The sequence below is a fragment of the Penicillium psychrosexuale genome (genome assembly GCF_028828465.1).
Source record: "Penicillium psychrosexuale strain IBT 29551 chromosome Unknown utg000004l, whole genome shotgun sequence".
Taxonomy (NCBI): Eukaryota; Fungi; Ascomycota; class Eurotiomycetes; order Eurotiales; family Aspergillaceae; genus Penicillium; species Penicillium psychrosexuale.
The window spans coordinates 781,681-800,588 of record NW_026643189.1 but is presented as its reverse complement, the minus strand read 5'-3'; the positions used below and the strand labels follow the sequence as shown (position 1 = coordinate 800,588).

Genomic DNA, 18,908 nt, shown 5'->3' with positions numbered 1-18,908 from the left:
GCCGTTCTCACTATCGATCGGCTAGCTAGTAAGGCGTTGCTGATATCCTTCTGTCTGGCTCAGAGAAGAGAAGGCCCGCAGCGAATCCTCCGATTGTAGGTACCCACACACAGCGGAGTAGAGCATGCTGTTGAGCTGGACAATCAACCACAATTCGAGTCGCGTCGGGCGAAACTTTCTAGTGGCAAGAAGAAAATATGTCACTTCCTTTTCTAAAAATAGCATCCATTGTTGCTTGTCCGTGTATATAACTGAACAAATGTGCAGCAATAATATGACGAGATGGCTAACCACCAGGGATCTTCGTTCTCGCATCTGCCCTGCATACAAGCAATGTGAGACAGGTGCCACCTCAGTTCCAAAGGTTCCTTAGAAAGTAGTGGCCGTTTATACTTATTGTCGGTCTTCACCGTGAAAACATATCCGGAAAAGTGATGTTGGGAGCAGACCAGGAGGTCACGTCCGAACAGCTATGCAACCAGCGACAAAGATCTTAGGGTCGATGCAGAGTCGCAAGCAGGTGTTTACTTGCATACTTAATTTCATTCAAGTTTCTGCGTTTGCGGCGTCACGATCGGGTCTCTCAATGGTCTTGTCGACCAGGTGGTGTAGACCATAGCTTTCCGGGATTTTCGTCACCATGCTGTACCACCTTCGGGAGAGGTTCCATCTTGTACAGCGCAAACATCCCAACTGCGGGTCTCACGAGGTCGGTACGTTAGATCCTGGTATAGGTTCACCCCCTGGGAGGCAGCTAATGAAACGCAATTTGCATCTCTGTTTGGTCCTCACTGACTCCAATAGGGCAGAGTGTGTGACTCTCTTGCCGTATGTGGAAGGAATCATTCCTTCCATAAATGACAAGCGAGTAAAATCCTCATATGCATGGTTTGACTGAACAAACCATACAACCGTCAGATAAGATGAAGAAGGAAAGAAGAAGTAAGTGCAAGAGTGGGAAGCAGCCTTCTTATATAGCTCTTCTTCAGATTGACCTGACACAAAGGTCCCCTACTATTGGTTAGCGGCTGCATTCTAAAAGACATCAAAAAAGACCTCAAAAAAACAGATAGAAAGACCGATAGAAAGATCAGAAATAATCTTATGCTTCTAAGGGCTTGTATAGGTTGGCGCGATGGACCCAAAAAACCTGCCGTACAGAGCCTCAAACTGTGGGTCATGGCGTAATTCACCGCCTCTCCATTTACCCCTCAATTGTTTATATTATCCAGCTTCATATCCCTTCCTGAACGTTGCTAAAGCCGTATTTCTAAGGTGTCTTTTTGTTCAATTTTCTGCCGAGTGAAAACGCCATCTAGGCAACCACCGAGCTGGTTGGCTGAGTCGGAAATATACCTTTGCCGGGAGCCGTGTTCTAACATATCCCCAGCCCTTTCCTTCCAGCAACCTATTTTCCCAGCAACCTTCAAAGCTGTTAGCTATTTTTAATATCCCTTGGGCTAAACGATGGCCAGCAATAGCTTTTCGGATGTCAATTATCGCATCCTGGAGCTTGAGGAGAAATTAAGACAGGCAGAAGAGGGCCGTCGACAGGCAGAAGACGAGGCAAGAAAGGAAAAAGAGCGCACTCGACCGACCACTTTCATGGAACTCCTGCGCTCTTGCCACTCCCTACTCTCCCTTCCATTGAGAGTCGGGGAAATATCCGTGTCGACCACAGGTCAAATACCCGCCCCCACTGGAAAGTTTTGCCCGACACGACTCGAATTGTGGGTTGATTGTCCAGCTCAACAGCAAGCGCTCTACTCCGCTGTGTGTGGGTACCTACAATCGGAGGATTCGCTGCGGGCCTTCCCTTCTCTGCACCAGATTGAGGGATATCAAGAACGCCTTACTAGCAAGCCGATCGATAGCGAGAAGGGCATAGAGCATTACGAGCAGTACGCTGTGGAATATCCAGTCAATGATATAATCACGGTATTGAGCAAACTTCCTCTTGCTCGAGAGGAGTTCGGGCTTGGTGATGGAATCGAGTTCAGCTCTCATATAAATGCTTTGAACGCCGAAGCTGTTGGGGCGGATACAAGTCAGCCCTCGAGCATACCCAACCCAAAACCCGATCAGTTTTGGATCCGTCGTATTGATGGAAACACCCAAAGCATCCTCACGACGGTTGAATATAAACCCCCCCACAAGCTTTCGGTGGAAACTCTTCGTTTAGGGCTTCGACCAATGAACTTATGGGAGAAGATAGTCTATACTAATACAATCCCTAACGACGTCGATGGAAAGGCTAGGTACAATGCTGAGCGACTCGCCTGCTCCGCTATTGTCCAGGAATACCATGTGATGATTCAGAAAGGACTCGAATATTCCTATGTGACGAACGGGATTGCGCGTGTCCTACTCCGCGTTCCATACGACAACCCTAGTACATTGTACTACTTTTTCTGTGATCCTAACAGAAAAAGCGAACCGAACTTTCAATTTCCGAATACCTCAATTGCTCATGTACTATGTCTTTGTCTGATGGCATTCCGATCCCCTGTGCGTGATCAGATATGGAGATCTAATGCGCGGTCGGTGCTCCGTACTTGGAAAACCAACTTCGACCATACTCTTTCTGAGATTCCCAAGGAAGAATTACAGCAAATCCCTCGATCCTGTGAAAGTAGTTTCCACTCTGAGGTTACGGATCCGGACTCCAGTACCGACTATCACCCGTCGCCTCAATCTGGTTCCTCTCCTCAATCTAATGCCCCTACGGAAGAAGGTCGTCAGTCGTCTACAAGCTCTCAACCTGCCGGGTGTGCACCAACGGATGACCGACACCGTGCGGAGTCGCCAAACTCATCAGGTTCCGATACGAACCAAGAAAGGCGAAAGCGCCGCATCAGTCAAGTCACATCCTCCCCGTCTACTCGGCAAGAGCCTAGAAACGACCGAAGAGGCCAGTCATATCGCCACGATGCGCAATTTTGCACTCAGCGGTGTTTACTCGGGCTACAGACTGGCGGTACTCTAGACGAGCATTGCCCAAACGTGTCACTTCATCGACAAAGTCCAGATGATCATAAACATCCTATCAATGCAGGAGATCTAGTGCGTTTATTGAAAATCCAACTAGGTGAGAACCGTGACAAAGACTGTACGCCTTTTGGAACATGTGGGTCATATGGTGCGCCATTCAAACTTACATGTACTGCCTATGGCTATACGGTCGTTGGAAAAGGAACAACTTCGGGGCTTTGGAAGGAAGTCTCCCGCGAAGCAGAAATTTACCAGATTCTTCGCAAAGTCCAAGGGTCCGCAGTACCTGTTTTCCTCGGTACTATCGACCTGTTAGTGGACTACTACCATGATGCGGGAGACATTTCTCACATGCTCATTATGGGCTGGGGAGGTGAGAACATAGTGCATATGGAAATGACCTCGTTGCTTCGCCGGGAGATTCACCGGTCGAAAAGGGAAATTCGCAAGCTGAGGGTTACTCACGGGGATCTTCGGGATCCAAATATCCTTTGGAACCCTGAACTTAACCGAATATTGATCATTGACTTTCACAAGTCTAAGTTGGATCCCCGGCCATTATCAAAACAGTCGCGACCCATGAAGAGAAAATCGGATCAGACAGAATTATCGGATGGAAAGGACGGAAAGGATGGAAAGCGTCTGCATATGATTTGTGAATGAAATGTGCTTACATCCGGCTCTACGGTGGATGGGAGAATGTTTTGAAGTTATTGGTATGAGTGTATCCAGAGAGGAGGATGGATATTAACCCTCTTAGGTAGTAATTAGTGAGCGCACAGTGAATATATTATATTTCCTAGCACTTCGTCAATCACTGCTTCGGATGTAGTTGGTATCGATGGAACTGGCCGGAATGTCATCATGTACTCCGTATATCACGTGGTGATACCGTCACGGGCTCCCGAGGTCCTCCATCTCCCCTGATATGTACAAGCATCAAGTGCTATAGCATTGCATATGTGATGTCAATCGAAGTCGACTGGGCAGCTGCCACCTCCGGCCCGGACGGGGAAGCCCTAGCAGAGCGAATCCGGTCGTTCGTACACGAAAAGTTCCAGGAGATCACCCTACCGCGCTTTATTCGCTCGGTTCAGGTTCACTCCTTCGATTTCGGGACCATCGCGCCAGATCTCGAGATCAAAGACTTCTGCGAACCGTTCGCGGATTTCTACGAGGAAGACGATGATGATGCCGATACCTCCACCTCAGATGAGCTCATGTCCGAGCTCCAAGAATCCCCATACGAAGACGACATGACCTTCAATCCCACCGCGCACAGCCTTCATAATTTCAGTCACCATCCATACCCCGGTGAAGGCTTCCAGCCATCCGCGCTTCGATCCCCACTAGGCGATCACCTTAATCCGCATTTCATGCCGCGCGCCAGTACACCTGGAATTCCCGGCGGTACGTCAACATTGGGGTACCACATGCGGTCTCTAGGCGGTCTATCAGGAAACCAGACACCCCTTGCTGCCGTAGCAGGCGGCACTCCATTTGCGAGCGGATGGTCAGATTCAGGTATGGGTGCCGGACCCAGGTCCCAAGCAGCCCGCCCTGCTGGTACACATCACCTCGCAGAGCCAGACCTGGGCACCACCAATTCCGGCTCCCGCCCCTTAACCGCAAATACACTCTCCTCCCATCCTTCCCTCGGCCACACCGGCAGCAGTGGGTCAAATCCGCATACAAGCGACCCAACCGACGCGCCGCAGCCCTCAATAGAGATATCAGACGACCCGGCCGCCGAGCATCAATCGTTCCCCATCCCGCCGCGCATGCGCGAGCGCCGCCCGGAGGACTTCCAGGTGCTGTGCCATGCTAAGTATGCTGGCGACGTGCGCATGTCCCTGACCGCGGAGATCCTGCTTGACTACCCGATGCCCAGCTTTGTGGGGCTGCCGTTGAAGTTGAATGTCACGGGCATCACGTTTGACGGTGTTGCCGTTGTTGCGTATATCCGCAAGCGGGTGCATTTCTGTTTTCTTTCTCCGGAGGACGCAGATGCCCTGCTTGGATCTGAACAGTCTCAGAGCAGTCAAAATCCCAGTGATGATGGTCGGCCTCGGTCTGGGGGCGATCAGAAGGAGAAGGATCTGAAGCGGCAGGGTGGGTTGTTGCAGGAGATCCGGGTGGACAGTGAGATTGGTCGCAAGGAAGATGGGAAGCAGGTATTGAAGAATGTTGGGAAGGTTGAGCGGTTTGTGCTCGCGCAGGTCCGAAGGATCTTTGAAGAGGAGCTGGTATATCCTAGCTTTTGGACCTTCCTGGTTTGATATTTCTATATGCCACAGCCGTGATCGGCTGGTTCTTATACATACTATGTAATTTACGATCTCTAGACATGACAATTCTTGGTCTGGTCCTTAGCTTTTGATGCACTGGACACTCGCGGCTATGACGGGGATCAATAGACAATTGAATATGAAAGGGTAATATTGATTGAATATGACAAGTGCTACAGAATCAGCACTATGGATCCCACCGAAAAACCTTAGAAGATATTTGCTAGTACATGGAAAGGAATACAGCGATAGGAACCAATTGCAATTCCCACATCTCCCTCTACATAATAGTAGAGTCCATACATCGAGAAAGGGTAGTTACGCACAATACTTAATCCATAATGTATCAAGTGATTTTGTTGCAGAGAGGGTTCCAACTCCCTTGACAGGGAATGAGACCCTCAATCCAACGCAAACGTAAAGGTGCGCGAGTGAAAGTCTATCAAAGCTTGGGCTTCGACAGTCTGGGTCCGGTGGAATCGAACAATGCAACCCTTTTACAGGTCTTTCTTGTCCTTCTCGTTCTTATCACCCTTTTCGTTGGAAATCTGGTCACCCAGGCTGTGGTACTCGCGGGTCAGACCCTCACACTGCTTCTTGAGAGTCTCAATATCCCGGTTCTTGGTGGCAATGATCTCCTTAAGACGACCGATCTCGCCGACTGAACCAGCCTCCGCGATACGGGCTGAGTCCTTTCCACCGGCCTTCTTGTCGCCCTCGATGAGACGGACGCGGTCCTCAAGGCGGAGAGTCTCCAGAATCATGGTATAGGTGCGGTTGAGGATCAGGGAGAGGAACAGAGTGAATCCACAGAGATACATGTTGCGCTGCGAGTAGAACTTGCGGGCCTGGACCTCCATGCGGTCGGTACCGAGGTGGGCGGCTCTGTTGGTAACAATGGTTAGAAATTTTGCTAGAATGCCTGAGGATTGATTACTTACCCCATGCCGGGACCGTCCTTGGCGAAGGCGGACAGCTCCTGCTGCACACGGTACACACGGTTCACGGAGTCGATGAACAGAATGAGGATGAAGATGAATGTAATCTGGAGGCCAGTTTAGCAGTGTAACCGGAAACGTGGTTTCAAATTGGCAATATACCTTCAGTCCATATTGTAATTTGGCTATGATCGGGCTCTCCGAGATGAAGGCAAACAGCTTGCGCTTAACGACATGAGGGAGAGGGATGACGAGGGCCAGGAATACACCCATCTCGAACACCAGAAGGAGGAATACCTATATGAGGGCATTGTGTTAGTTCATCGATAGGGTGGAGACGCTTGGGCTGGGTAGACAGTTTCGGGCATCAGGCTGCAACGATTCTCGAGAACTTCTTGAGAAACACAACAAGAAGCAACTAGAGAAGGAACTTGTCAGGCTTACAAGGGAGTAGTAGAGAGTCATTGTGCTGTGTGTTGTCAATCAGCGACACTTATAAAATCGAGTTTCTGGATTAATCGAAGGGGCGGGGTGTTGAGAGCTTCAGAAAGACAGCTTAGGGGTGAAGGTAAACAAATGCGAGAAGCAGCAATTCTGTAGTAAACAAGCAACAAACACAGAAAGACTAAAGCAATAGAGATTCTTTGGACCAAAGAGGGGAAGCAATTGAAGCTCGGGAGGATTAAGAGACGAGGTGGTCTTATGGGGAAGTTTTTCAGGTTCGAGGAAGACGTCATGGCCTCGGAGGCTCTGCACGTGATGCTGTCACCAACCCTAAGCAGGATTCTAAGATTTATTGACTTCGCTCGTTCCTGGAACGCGTTGGCTTGCGTGTATAGTGCCTTAGTTTGATTGGAATGCTCTATTTTCTACCAATAAGTTCAATCATAATGCTATGTATAACACTGAAGTTTAGTATATGTCGTCATGACAGCGGGATCTACATTGTACAGTCGAAGAAGCTACAAGCCTTGTAACTAAGTCTTGGCATTGTTGGTTACGTAAGGCTTCATTTTGCATTATGTAATCATACTTAGACCGGCAGAATTCTAAAAGGCGGTATATAGAATCAAGCCAATAGAATTAGCAGAATTAGCGAGTATAAGTTGGGACTAGGCCTAATTAGGGAGACTTCTCCAGACTCGGGAGCTTCCAAGGCTTAACTATGGTATTATCTAAGCAATTAATCCGGAGTAGTTAACTAGTTAACTAACTAGTTAACTAACTATGGATGGGATAGATTCGTTTGACTTATGGAGGTTTGCACATTAACGGGGTCGATTTTAATAGGACGTAGCTGTATGCAACTAATAGTTACTAGTTGAACCTCAGAATGCAAGTAGATACATATTTCTCGGCCAAATTGAATAGAGCGATAGTCACCGGGAAAAGATTCCCCAAGTGGGGAAATTTCGGCTATTGCATGGGTAGCTGTCAGCAATCGAGAACCCTGGAAGGAACAGTTAATTACATACACAGATTGCGGACTCCCCTCCACATCGACTGTTTTTGCATCCCCTCTCAAAACCATGGCGCATAACAATCTGAGCCCCGAAGAGATCGAAAGAGCATCCCAGCTTCTAAGTGCACAAGAAAAAGCAGTCGCGCTCTTCGAGGAGATCGAACGCGATTTGGTCCGACCAGGAATCACCGAAAAGACCCTAAATGCCGAAATCTACCAACTAGGACTCGATCGCTATGGTATCAAGACCCATTGGCACAAACGAGTCATCCGCAGCGGACCAAACACCCTAAGCCCGTTCAACGATAACCCTCCGGATCGTGTCATCCAGCCGGATGATATCCTAGTTGTTGACCTGGGGCCGGTCTTCGAAGCCTGGGAAGCCGACTTTGGGCGCACCTTCGTCCTAGGAGATGATCCAAACAAGAAGAAGCTGCGGGACGCCCTGGAGCCCATCTGGAACACAGTCAAGGCAAAATATCGCGAGAACCCAGATATGTCCGGCGACGAGCTATACAATATCTCTTGCCAGGTTGCGAAACAAGACGGCTGGGATTTCGGCGCGGATATTGCGGGCCATCTCGTTGGGTCGTTCCCGCATGAACGCATTCCGCGGGACAGAATCTCCCTGTATATCGCCAAGGGCAATAATGAGTCAATGGGTCTGTCGGGCCGTGATGGGTTCAAGCGTCATTGGATTCTGGAAATTCATCTTCATGATAAGGCACGCGGGTATGGTGGTTTCTACGAGCAACTCTTGACGGTTGATTAGGCTTTCTGGGATGTTTCTATGCAAGTCATACTACTTATTGCGATGGACGCAATTCATGGATTCCTCGCTATTGCTTTCCGTTGAGTGTACTATGTATGTCTTTAATGCGGCGGACATAATTCATCAAGACCTTCTTCTAACGCGTGAAAGAACCGAGCGCCTTGTTTAAGTATCCAGACAGTGCATTCGGGATGGTTCTATGTGCAGTTTTAGGATATGCCAGATTGATAGGCCTTTAATTTAGCCCTCAGCCTCGTAAGAGTTCGACTTGTGCTTGGGCTCGAACTTGAAAGTGTCGGGTGCAGGACCCAGGAACATTTCACTGTAGTATCAATGAATGATTAGTTAATGAGTCAAAAAGGTTAATGAAAGAAAACTTACGTGATCTTGATCCAGTCTTTGTAGTTGCCACTGCCCATTAGCGTCTCCAACTCATTGCGGCCGCGCCAAGCAGGAGGTCTGTCCTGAATGTTAGGAGGGAGGTGCTCCAACAGTCCAATTGGGACATAGCGATAGGCAAAGCTGAGCCACTCTAGCATGAAGCGGCGGGTTGTTCCAACACCATGCTCATCAGAACCCCAGGCCTGAAGACCGTACTTGGCGAACTTTTCAATATAGGCCAGACGCTCAGTCGCGGACTTATCCAAATACTGGCCGGTTTGAATTTCCTCAAATATCCATGGCTTGATCAAAGCTCCACGAGCCACCATCACAGAGTCCACACCAGCATTGTTGACGTGGTCATCGTAGTCGGTATGCGAGTAGCAGTCGCCGTTTCCAACGAAATAAGTCTTGCCGCCATTGGGCATGTAGCGGGCATCCGGTTCACGAATGGTGTCGGTTAGTGCATCCTGCTTCTTGTTCAGGCGCTTGATGAGGGCTGCACAGTCTGAGATGTATCCCCAGTCTGCCTGTCGAGTGTAGCGCTGCTGTCTACTACGTCCGTGCAGGGTGATGGCTGCGGCGCCCGGGGGGCCCAGGTCCAGAACACTAGACTCATATCCACCAAGAACCATACGCTCAACCAGCTTCTGGGCGGTAGGCTGGTTATCCTTGGTTCCCATGCGAATCTTGACGGTAATCGGAATCTCCAGCGAGACAGTGTTCATACCGCGAATCATCTTCTCTAATTTGGAGTGATGATCAAGAAGAGCTGAGCCAGCTCCATCACGGAAGACAAGCTCAATGGGGCAGCCGCAGTTCAAGTCAATAACACGCAGGTTGGGTGTAAACTTCGACAACACCTCGGTAGCCTTGAGAGCTTGCCATGGCTTGTTAGCGGCAATTTGTGCGCCGAACTTGAAATCCTTGGAGTTATCATAGCCCTGAACAACATTGTCGCCTGGGATGACGGTTGGCGGTGTCATTTCCGACTCGTGCGCCTTCAACAGGGTCCATTCGGACTTTGAGCCTTGAATCAAAGGCATACTCATAGCCATCTCTGAGTATGTAAACTGCGCGCCCAGGTCTGTACAGAGTCTTCGGAATGGCATATTGCCTTGGGTTGTGAGAGGTGCCAAAACAGGTGTCTCCGGTCCAAAGTAAATGCGACGCTTCTCTGACGGCATGAAGGGAGGCTCAAGGAACTGAGCACGGTTCTCCTGCAGGTCGATCTTCGCCTGCTCGTCCGGTTCAACAAGCTCACCCTTCTCGCGGATGGTCGATCGCTGGTGGATCGCCTTCTCCAATTCTGCAGACACCTGAACGGACCATGTGGTGTAGGCATCAGCCCGGGGGGTGTCCTCGCGCTTTCTCGTAAGTGCCATTTTGTCTTGATTGGAAATGATGTTGACAATTCCCTCAGGTGTGGCGCGGGCCACACGAGGCCGAGCTTTCTCCATACGTTCTGCGTCCTCCAGCAAGATCAATTCTTTCTTGCCGTCTTCAGTCTCGCGTTCCGTTGAGTGTGAGCCAACCATGCGACATTTCCAGCCGGAAGAGCATTTCCCTAGCGCTTCGTAGACGGGACACATGTTGTTCAAGGTTGTGAGATCCTCGCGTTTATGTTCTTTCAGATAAACACGCAAATCGTGCTCAAATCGGCATTTCTCGCCATATTGGCACTCTCCAGCGGCAAATTCGTTGGCGAACATTCTCGTGCTGCACAGGCCCTTCGCATCTTTAGATGTACCGTAGGTGCGATTGGTGTTCTGGCCCTTCTTCTTCTTCTTTCCCTTGTCCTTCTTGCCACCATCACGATCATCATGGGCAGCGCCCTCGGCGGCATCGTCAGGGTTAGTTTCATCGGCAGGGCGAGGCTTAGGTGTGATATGAATGCGATACCTGATTGATGAAAGTTAGTACTTCATAATCATTGAGGGGTAGCTGGACGTACTCTGCTTTGATAGGTGCAATTCCTCTGTCGCGCATATCTACCTGGGCGGGTTTTGAAGGTTCATCCAATCGTGCCTTCTTGGCTGGAGGCTCTTCCACATCCGCTGCGCCAGGATCATTTGCGGCGTCGCGCTTCGGAATCTCACTGTCAGGCGTAGCAACATTGGCCACTGGGGCTTGGGCCTGTATGGTCTCTGGCTCCATTGTATTTAGAGGGAAAAGCGAACTGTTCACTAAACTTCGCAATCGCTATCGGAGGAACATTCAGTCAAAATTTCGAATCCAGGCTATTGTTTGCATTGTTTGCATTCAATACAATTGGCTCGGTAGGTTTGTGGATCCTTTCCTATAACGGGCAAGCGCAAACTTAAATCCTACAACCCCGCTCATTGCCTTCGGCATCCAGGTATCTCCATGCTCGACATTAATCAATCAATACATCGATATCGGGACAAATACCATATGTACAGTATGTGCCGACGCGGCCGGATTCAGCCGCCCCCTCGATCGAGTTTGGCGTCCCCCCCGTTTGGGTTTGGTCCATCCCAATTCGGTTTGGCGCCCCGGACTATCCTCAAACTGGCATCTGCCATCTCCGACCGCCTGCCAGCCTCACCCTTTACACTAGGTATATAACTTCCAGTGCGTCGCTCGATCATCCTCCTCTCTTTGACTGACTGTACTCTTTTCTCTCCCGTCATGCCCAGCCGCGAAATGATACCGTAATTTTGGATCGCACGGCATCCTTCCCCCTGTACCTCCCTATTTCAGCTGAGTTTCTCGACATACCTCCAGGGGCTTCACCAGTCCCCTCGTCCGGGATGGCAACACAAAGCCCATGGTTTCTGCGTTTCCCCCCTGAAATAGTTCCATCCATTGTGTCCTTTCTGCCAAATAAAGATGTCAAGTCCTTGCGCTTAACGTATAAAGCCCTCGGCGAGATTTCACCATTCTCCTCCTCACGTGTGTTTCTTTCGGCCAATTCGTTAAATATCCAAGTTTTTCGGGCTATAGTAGACTATCTAAAGTTTCGCCACGAAATCAGGGAGATTATCTGGGATAACGCACGGTTTATACTCGCGCCGTTAATATAGGAAACTGTATACCTAAGTATCGACCCCGAATGCATAGAAATCAACTCGACTAAGGGATATCCTATCTAGTTTATAGAGGAATACAAAGAGAACCGCTATAGGATGAAGTATCAGAAATACTATAACGTAGACCGACCTAACCATATTATATATTAGTACCAGATAGATACCTAAATACCGTTAAAAGCCTACTAGAAGTATTATCGCTAACTATAGGATGATCAGATATCTATAATCGGATCCAAAGATAATAAAAAAGCCTTTCTTTATAGCCTAGAGCGATTCCTATAGCTTAAGAGAGTGACCGTTACGCCTATGGCTCACAGCTAGCTGTTTACTCCGCTATATAAGATACCTATAATCCAAGCATTTCCATATAGATTCAACTATCCGATTCCGCGAGGATAGTACTATGATCCCGTTAATTATCAGGTTATCGAGCCGCTACTATGGTCAGAGGCAACCGAGGACTATAAGGAGCTATAGAGAGGGGCTCAAATTATTCTTCGCCTTTTATTATAAGCTAAGTATAATATTTCCGAGCTAAGCTTCAACTCTAAGCAACTCTATACCAGACTAAACTTTTGGATTTTCGACCGGCCCTATAAGGAATACAATCAATTTACGGCTATCATAAAACGTCTAGGCTTCTGGTATCTTTATCTATCTTTACTCACTAGTAGTAACTGGGTAGGATTCCAAAGCGGATTATTCTATCAAGCTATGAGCCTAGCTAAGGAATTAACCTATATCCATTTATCAACTACATTCAATGATAGATCTCATTCTTTAATAAGTATTGAATTTCGTACAGCGTAATTTACCACTAGACCATAACAAAAACCAAGGTTCTTATTTAGGGCCTAGAGGGGCCATATCCCATTCTTGACAATAAGGAATCTACCTATTCCCCTAAAGGAGGTTCTGCCTATTAAGGAGTGGCCGAATCTATCTCATTTAGCGCTCTCTCGTTTCAGCGTTAATACATCGGAGTTGATAGATATACTCAAATTGGCACCATCCTCATTACAATCTCTTGACTTAGAATTTATCGAGTTCCCCTTTGATGAATTGTGTTTAACTGGTCTACTAGAGAGGATGCGAGAGGGACTAGATTGGATTGAGAGAGATCAACCGTCCAAACCGACCGTCACAATCGCGATGAAAGGCCATCGCATATGGCCGGGGAGGTTCATCAAACTTTCAAACGAGGTAGCAAGCTTTATTTATAGCTCTGGAGAAAATCCCTTGGATGGAACAGATACACGCAGCCCCAAAGACGGATACGGGACGAATCATGACCTTTTTGAGGCGGAGTACACTCGGCCCAACGTCAATTTCCAGGATCTTAGGAAACTGGGAATCATTTGTTAGGAATGCTACCTAGCTGACCCCGAACCTGATGCATTCTGACGTGCTCACTGTTGCCCTATGCAGTTTGTAGACCTTTCTGTGTGGCATTCCTTCCCTTTCTCTTTCTCCTCTCTGGCAGACAGCTTGCCGCGTCGGCGTTTTCTTTGTATGTCTGCAGAGATGCTTCTTCTGTGTTCTGGTGGATGGATTCTGGCTGGCTTTGTGGTGTGAAGCTATATAGACAAGCTTCAGTACAGTAGCTAGTTTCCCATCTTCCATCAATCTTCATCTTTCTGCCTCTGGCTGATCACTCCATTCCCTCGTAGTCAGGACCTCTCATCAGAGCCGAAGGTTTGAATGTCTTGCATTGAGTTTTAATCTTGGAACCTTGGAAGGTTATTAATACCCATTCGTCTATTCAAAAAAAAACCTATCAATATGTATCAAGACATGTCCAATCTGTTACATGCTGCGGTTTCTACTCGTCTATCAAGACCGAGCTACTTCCCTACATATATATACTGAGTACCTGGATAGATCTCTTGCGATAGTTATGGTATCCATCAGATATTTTCTTGCTAGTTAACCGACTACAATAGGACTGATAGCATCTGATAAATAATCCAGATGGCCTTTTACATCTATTCTCATTGTGCAATCCAACAAACCAAACCTCGTCCACATCGAACTTTCACTTCCACCCCAAAAGCAACCTCTGCTTTGTTACTATATGTACCCTGAAACATACAATTATTCCACTTCACTTGGGCGCGTAACTCAGTGGTAGAGTGTTCGCTTTGCATGCGAAAAGTCCGGCGTTCAATCCGCCGCCCGTCCATCTATTTTTGTCCGTTTCATTTTTTGCTCGCAAAGCCGGTGCGATCAGGCGAGCGCCACCTCCATTTTGCCTAGAGTATGATTATGACCTTGATTATTTTACGTTTTTCTAAGCTTTAATTTCTATATATGTCTCGTTATATGACTTGCTTGAATTTGGGTGATTGGTGGACTTACTCCAAATATAAATTGTACATATTCAACCCCTAACCTTTTAATAAAATCAAATTTAGAAATGAAAGAGAAGATACTTTATAGCGTCTATTGGGGACAATCTTACAAGAGCAACGAAGAAGATAATTCCGAGGAAATAATGAAGATGCGAGAAATGACTTACTATAATTTCTGAACTGCCGCTCGTTCATTTCTTTTATTTTGGTCTGTCTCGGTTTTTAATATCTAGAGCATATCTGCTGCACTTGTTCCTGAGACGGCTATTACCTTTGACCGACTTTTCCATATATAATATGTGTGAGCAGAGTGTTGTCATTCAATTGATGATATTGTACCTCACTCCATAAAGAGCAAATTGGTTGTGATATGTGGTATCAGACTCCAACTACTAGCTCCCCATCAAATCCAGGTGCCTGAGAAAAGTAATAACCGCGCTGATTACTGACCACCATCTTCTTGGTACCCTCCTCAATGTAACTGACATTGAAGTGAGTATGCCCAAATGCCCATAATTTTACGAGCGGACTCTTCCAGACCTCCTGTCCAGAGAGATCGCTGGCAAAGCCCGACGACAGCGAGCTATTTACATGCCTTGGATCAACCGCCCGGGGATCCTGAGTGACTGGGCTATGATGTGTAAAAACCACGATCTTGCGATGCGGCTCAGAACTAGCGATATGAGAAACCTGTCCATTTAACCACCCCAAGTCTGCTTCATGAGCAGCTGTGTGGTCGTCAACCGTCCAGTCCTTTATGTTGTAAAAGTCATTGAGACCATAGCTGACGTGCTCCTTATGGGCCTCGCTCACTCGCGAAAAGAGTGTGCACCCTAAGACAGTCACTTCTGGTGAGAGATCGTAGCGAGTCTGATCCAAGAAGATGAAAGAACCCATAGTTTCCGAATCTCCATCTTATTCTGTTGAACGCCGACGATCAACAGACGCCGAGAATTGATGAAGGAGTTGCTTCGTCTCCTCCCAGGTTGAATCGTAGGGCTCATGGTTCCCCAACAGAAAGAAAACGATTTGGAATTGGCGCAACTGGGTCTCGATGAATGTAATGAAGCCTGCGTCATTGACAACTCCTATGTCACCCAGGAGGGCAAGATGTGGCGCCTTCGGGGAGATATTAAACACATAGTAGGCAGACGGATTTTCTAAATGTAAATCCGACAATATCTGAAACGTGGACATCTGGCCGTACACCGAATGAGGCAAGTTTTGCTGATGTTATGGATGAATGTCTGGGGGGGCGATAGTCACCAACCAACCAGATGCAATGCCAAAAGACCCGCCAAGTGTGGCTAAGTTACATGTGGCGGTGCGGATATACATAGTGTGGCGTAACACAGCCTCCTTCCCTCAGTTGTCTAAGCGCCCAGACATGGATGATCTCATAGGAACCCCTCCTTGGCTCTTGGCCAAGAAAATATATTTATCTCCTTCCTTCCCCTATTTCAACGTTCCTGATTTCTTTGTTCCGAGGTTGTCCTTAGAGGTGTTCCTGAGCTTCTTTCTATCAGCTTATCAACTATTGTCACACGACGTCATAACCGCGTTATCAACACCTTAATATTGCGGGCAATATTGAAAGACACAAGATAGCGACCAACACGATGGCGAGCGCAGCACACGATCCCAGACTGCTATACAGCGTCAATAATATCCGTGCTTTCCACATCCAAGATGGCGAAGAGCAGGACCTCACGCCGTCCGGCGCTCAAACCCTATCATTGCTAATGGTCCCCACCAACACTGCCACTGCTGGCCCTGGGACAGATTGGCCTGAAGATTCACCGGAAGAGGATTTCTATCTTCACCTGTATATCCCACCTGAGCTCGATATTGCGATCCCAGCGACCACTCAGATCTTCCACCAAGCTCCCGACAGTTATCTGATTCCCCGCTGGGACATGGGTCCCGAAGCTGGCGCTTTCATTCGCATCCAGTTCCCTAGCATTGGAACTGGCCCTGGCAACGTGTCTCAGGATGATATTGATACCTTTGAATCTATCCTTGCGCAGTGCACTGCATTCCTCGAGCGCACCCCTTACCCGAAGGCTCAGGACTATACTGCTTACAACCCCGCTGACTACGCACCCGGCGAGGGCTACGTTGGGACACCCGATACAAAGCAAGGAGATGCACATGGAAGAATTGTGCTTGTGGACGAAGAAAACGGCAGTGTGGTGGGAGAGCTAGGAGACGGCTACAATGTAGTCGAGGATGCCGACGTGAAGCCTGGCTCTAAGAGTAAGTGTTGAATCATGGTCACCTGTCAATCAGCAACTGACTAATATCGAACAGGACCGGTAGGAATTGAACTTCCTGCAGAAGGCGGAGGTAATCAGGTCAGCGTCAGCAATGTCTCCGAAGAATACCTGTCATTGGCCCGGCACCCGGCATATAAGAACTCGACACTCGTTCAGAGTTCGGCTACAGCATCTCGTCTGATAGTGACTGGATCAACATATCTGGCAAGTGCTATTGCGAGTGGCGCGGAGAATTTCCAAAAGAAGACACAGCCGAACCCCAAGCCTTTGAAATTCTCAGACGCTACCCACGCGCGCATTCGCAAGGTCGGCAATTTATCCAACGGAGCAGCAGATATTTCTGCTCGCACAGTCGGACAGGTCGGAAGAGTTGCACAGAACATAGGCGCGTCACTGGCACGCAAGCAAGAATCTGGCCGGAATAAAGGCTTCGACAGGCGCAATCCACCACCAGAATACAAGCCCGGTGTGTTGAACAAATCAATGATCGCATTTACAACCCTGGCCGACGGCATCGAGCAGAGTGCCCGAAACATGCTATTCTCCGGTGCTGGCGCCGCCAGCTCCATGATCGAACACCGTTACGGAAATGAGGCAGGCGCCGTGGCAACCCACCTGACGGGCGGAATCAAGAACGTTGGATTGGTTTACATTGACGCCACCGGTGTCAGTCGCCGCGCGCTATTGAAGTCTGTTGCCAAAGGCATGGTCGTTGGAAAAATGCGCGATGGTCAACAGGTTGTCGTCGGCGGTGGTGACGGCGGCCAGGTACCGGCTAACGCCGTGCAGTCTGCTTCGGGCCCTTCTAACTTGAGCGCCCGGGACCCTGTTGTGCGGCGTGCGTCACCTACCCCCACACCGCCTCCTGCATATGGTGCGTCGGGAACAAGGTCCCTCAAGGGGGGGTCCACGTCAGGGGGTAAGCGGTAAAATCTGGGGGCTGGCGCTAGTTACAGTGCTTGGAGGAGCGAGATCTCGTATAGGAGATGTTTGGGTTTTTTAATTTTTGTGATTTGGTATGACGGACATGATTTCTCTTTTGCAAGCTCTTGATTGAGGATTGAGGCTGGCAGCTTCTTGATTTTCCTATTCTACACTTTTTGATACCTATGTACTTGATTTCCTCTCATTCTTGGCTTTCCCCTTCCGTTTTAGTGCTCAGACCTTGCCGCTCCGCAGCCATCACTGGATTGATCTTGTTTTCGGCAGCAAACAAAAGGGCGAGGCAGCTGTCGAGTCTGTCAACGTCTTCCACCATCTCTCATACAAAGGTGCTAAAGACTTAGATGCTATTTATGACCCAATGCAACGGTTAGCCACCATCGGCATTATTCACAACTTCGGGCAAACTCCTCACCAAATCTTCCACCGACCTCACGCCCAGGCCTATATTTAGCTACCAATTACCTTTCTCTTTCAGTTGATCGGATCCTGTAGATGCATGGTTATAATCAGCTTTTCTTGTGGATTATCGCTTCTTTTCACTTACTGAATGTGGCGGATCCATCGCGGGGAATATTTTGTATTATCGTTTCCTGGCCAAACCCTCGTCACGTGTCATGTTGAGTTGTGATCCATGTCACCATCCTTTAAGAAAAAAAGTGAAAAAACAAATCCAAACTCCTCTTCCTCCTCCTCTAGCCTTCATAGCGACGATGGCTGGTTTTTACTTCACGGAACAAAAATTGGACAATGATCTTATCTCGTCTATTTCTAGTTTTCTAGACTCAATAGGTATCCCAAACCTTCTTTGGGGTCAACTATCTACTTACTGTTTATGGAGTTCCTACGATTGTGGATGTCAGTATTTTATCTCGATTGACCGGATTAATCTACTAATATTCCAATAGGAAGCAGCTTTTGTTATTCCGGATGGTCTTACTCAGGTCGCATTCTCTTCACTTGAGAGTGCTGGGTTTTTACCCTGTAACAGCTTAGGCTGTCCGTACTTAAATACAAACCGAGTGCCACCGGAATTTAAGCACCTGCATATTAATGATGAGGTTGTGGTCTCGCTCTATCGGAAATCTGATGTACTATGGGAGTTTGACTTGGAGAAAAATCCAGATATTATGATTGCGTCGGACGATCGACTCCCGTCGGCATCTCCAGGTCGTGGCCGAGGACGCTTCTTATCGTGTCCTTGTACCGTGAAAATCCCTTCTACTGTGAGATATTGTAAGGCCCTGATTCTCTTACTTTGCCGTGACTACGACTCTTCTTATGAGACTTATTGGCTAGCTATTCTGAGCTATATGTTGGAGTATGTTGACGGTACGGATATTCTGGATGAAAACAAGTTGCAAGAAGGTTATAGAAAGTTTTACCATGCCCTCAAACTAGGAGATCAAGAGATGTATTTAATACTGGATGAGCTTCGATTTGCCTTGATT

The 18,908-nt window shown here is 48.1% G+C and overlaps 8 protein-coding genes across 8 annotated transcripts; 4 read left to right on the top strand and 4 right to left on the bottom strand.

Annotated features, from left to right (window-relative positions):
* Positions 1-1,467: 1,467 nt before the first annotated feature.
* Positions 1,468-3,654, top strand: N7518_006086 (uncharacterized protein; the record flags this gene model as incomplete). The annotated part of the gene is made up of 1 exon (XM_057187013.1): positions 1,468-3,654. One exon carries the CDS (start codon positions 1,468-1,470, stop codon positions 3,652-3,654), a length of 2,187 nt encoding a protein of 728 aa, XP_057038716.1.
* Positions 3,655-3,956: 302 nt separating this feature from the next.
* mdm12 (ERMES complex subunit MDM12) lies at positions 3,957-5,270 on the top strand (the record flags this gene model as incomplete). The annotated part of the gene is made up of 1 exon (XM_057187012.1): positions 3,957-5,270. One exon carries the CDS (start codon positions 3,957-3,959, stop codon positions 5,268-5,270), a length of 1,314 nt encoding a protein of 437 aa, XP_057038715.1.
* A 506-nt stretch (positions 5,271-5,776) lies between these two features.
* On the bottom strand, positions 5,777-6,682 carry N7518_006084 (putative BAP31 domain protein; the record flags this gene model as incomplete). The annotated part of the gene is made up of 4 exons (XM_057187011.1): positions 5,777-6,164; positions 6,221-6,324; positions 6,380-6,514; positions 6,662-6,682. The coding sequence occupies 4 exons, from the start codon at positions 6,680-6,682 to the stop codon at positions 5,777-5,779; spliced, it is 648 nt and encodes a 215-aa protein (XP_057038714.1).
* A 1,064-nt stretch (positions 6,683-7,746) lies between these two features.
* Positions 7,747-8,451, top strand: N7518_006083 (M24 family metallopeptidase; the record flags this gene model as incomplete). Its single annotated transcript, XM_057187010.1, has 1 exon — positions 7,747-8,451. The coding sequence occupies one exon, from the start codon at positions 7,747-7,749 to the stop codon at positions 8,449-8,451; it is 705 nt and encodes a 234-aa protein (XP_057038713.1).
* A 240-nt stretch (positions 8,452-8,691) lies between these two features.
* Positions 8,692-10,989, bottom strand: dus3 (tRNA dihydrouridine synthase DUS3; the record flags this gene model as incomplete). The annotated part of the gene is made up of 3 exons (XM_057187009.1): positions 8,692-8,773; positions 8,833-10,734; positions 10,787-10,989. The coding sequence occupies 3 exons, from the start codon at positions 10,987-10,989 to the stop codon at positions 8,692-8,694; spliced, it is 2,187 nt and encodes a 728-aa protein (XP_057038712.1).
* Positions 10,990-11,276: 287 nt separating this feature from the next.
* N7518_006081 (uncharacterized protein) lies at positions 11,277-11,625 on the bottom strand (the record flags this gene model as incomplete). The annotated part of the gene is made up of 2 exons (XM_057187008.1): positions 11,277-11,537; positions 11,575-11,625. 2 exons carry the CDS (start codon positions 11,623-11,625, stop codon positions 11,277-11,279), a joined length of 312 nt encoding a protein of 103 aa, XP_057038711.1.
* Positions 11,626-14,617: 2,992 nt separating this feature from the next.
* N7518_006080 (Ser/Thr protein phosphatase superfamily) lies at positions 14,618-15,136 on the bottom strand (the record flags this gene model as incomplete). Its single annotated transcript, XM_057187007.1, has 1 exon — positions 14,618-15,136. The coding sequence occupies one exon, from the start codon at positions 15,134-15,136 to the stop codon at positions 14,618-14,620; it is 519 nt and encodes a 172-aa protein (XP_057038710.1).
* Positions 15,137-15,858: 722 nt separating this feature from the next.
* Positions 15,859-17,445, top strand: N7518_006079 (senescence-associated domain-containing protein; the record flags this gene model as incomplete). The annotated part of the gene is made up of 2 exons (XM_057187006.1): positions 15,859-16,495; positions 16,550-17,445. The coding sequence occupies 2 exons, from the start codon at positions 15,859-15,861 to the stop codon at positions 17,443-17,445; spliced, it is 1,533 nt and encodes a 510-aa protein (XP_057038709.1).
* Positions 17,446-18,908: the final 1,463 nt, after the last annotated feature.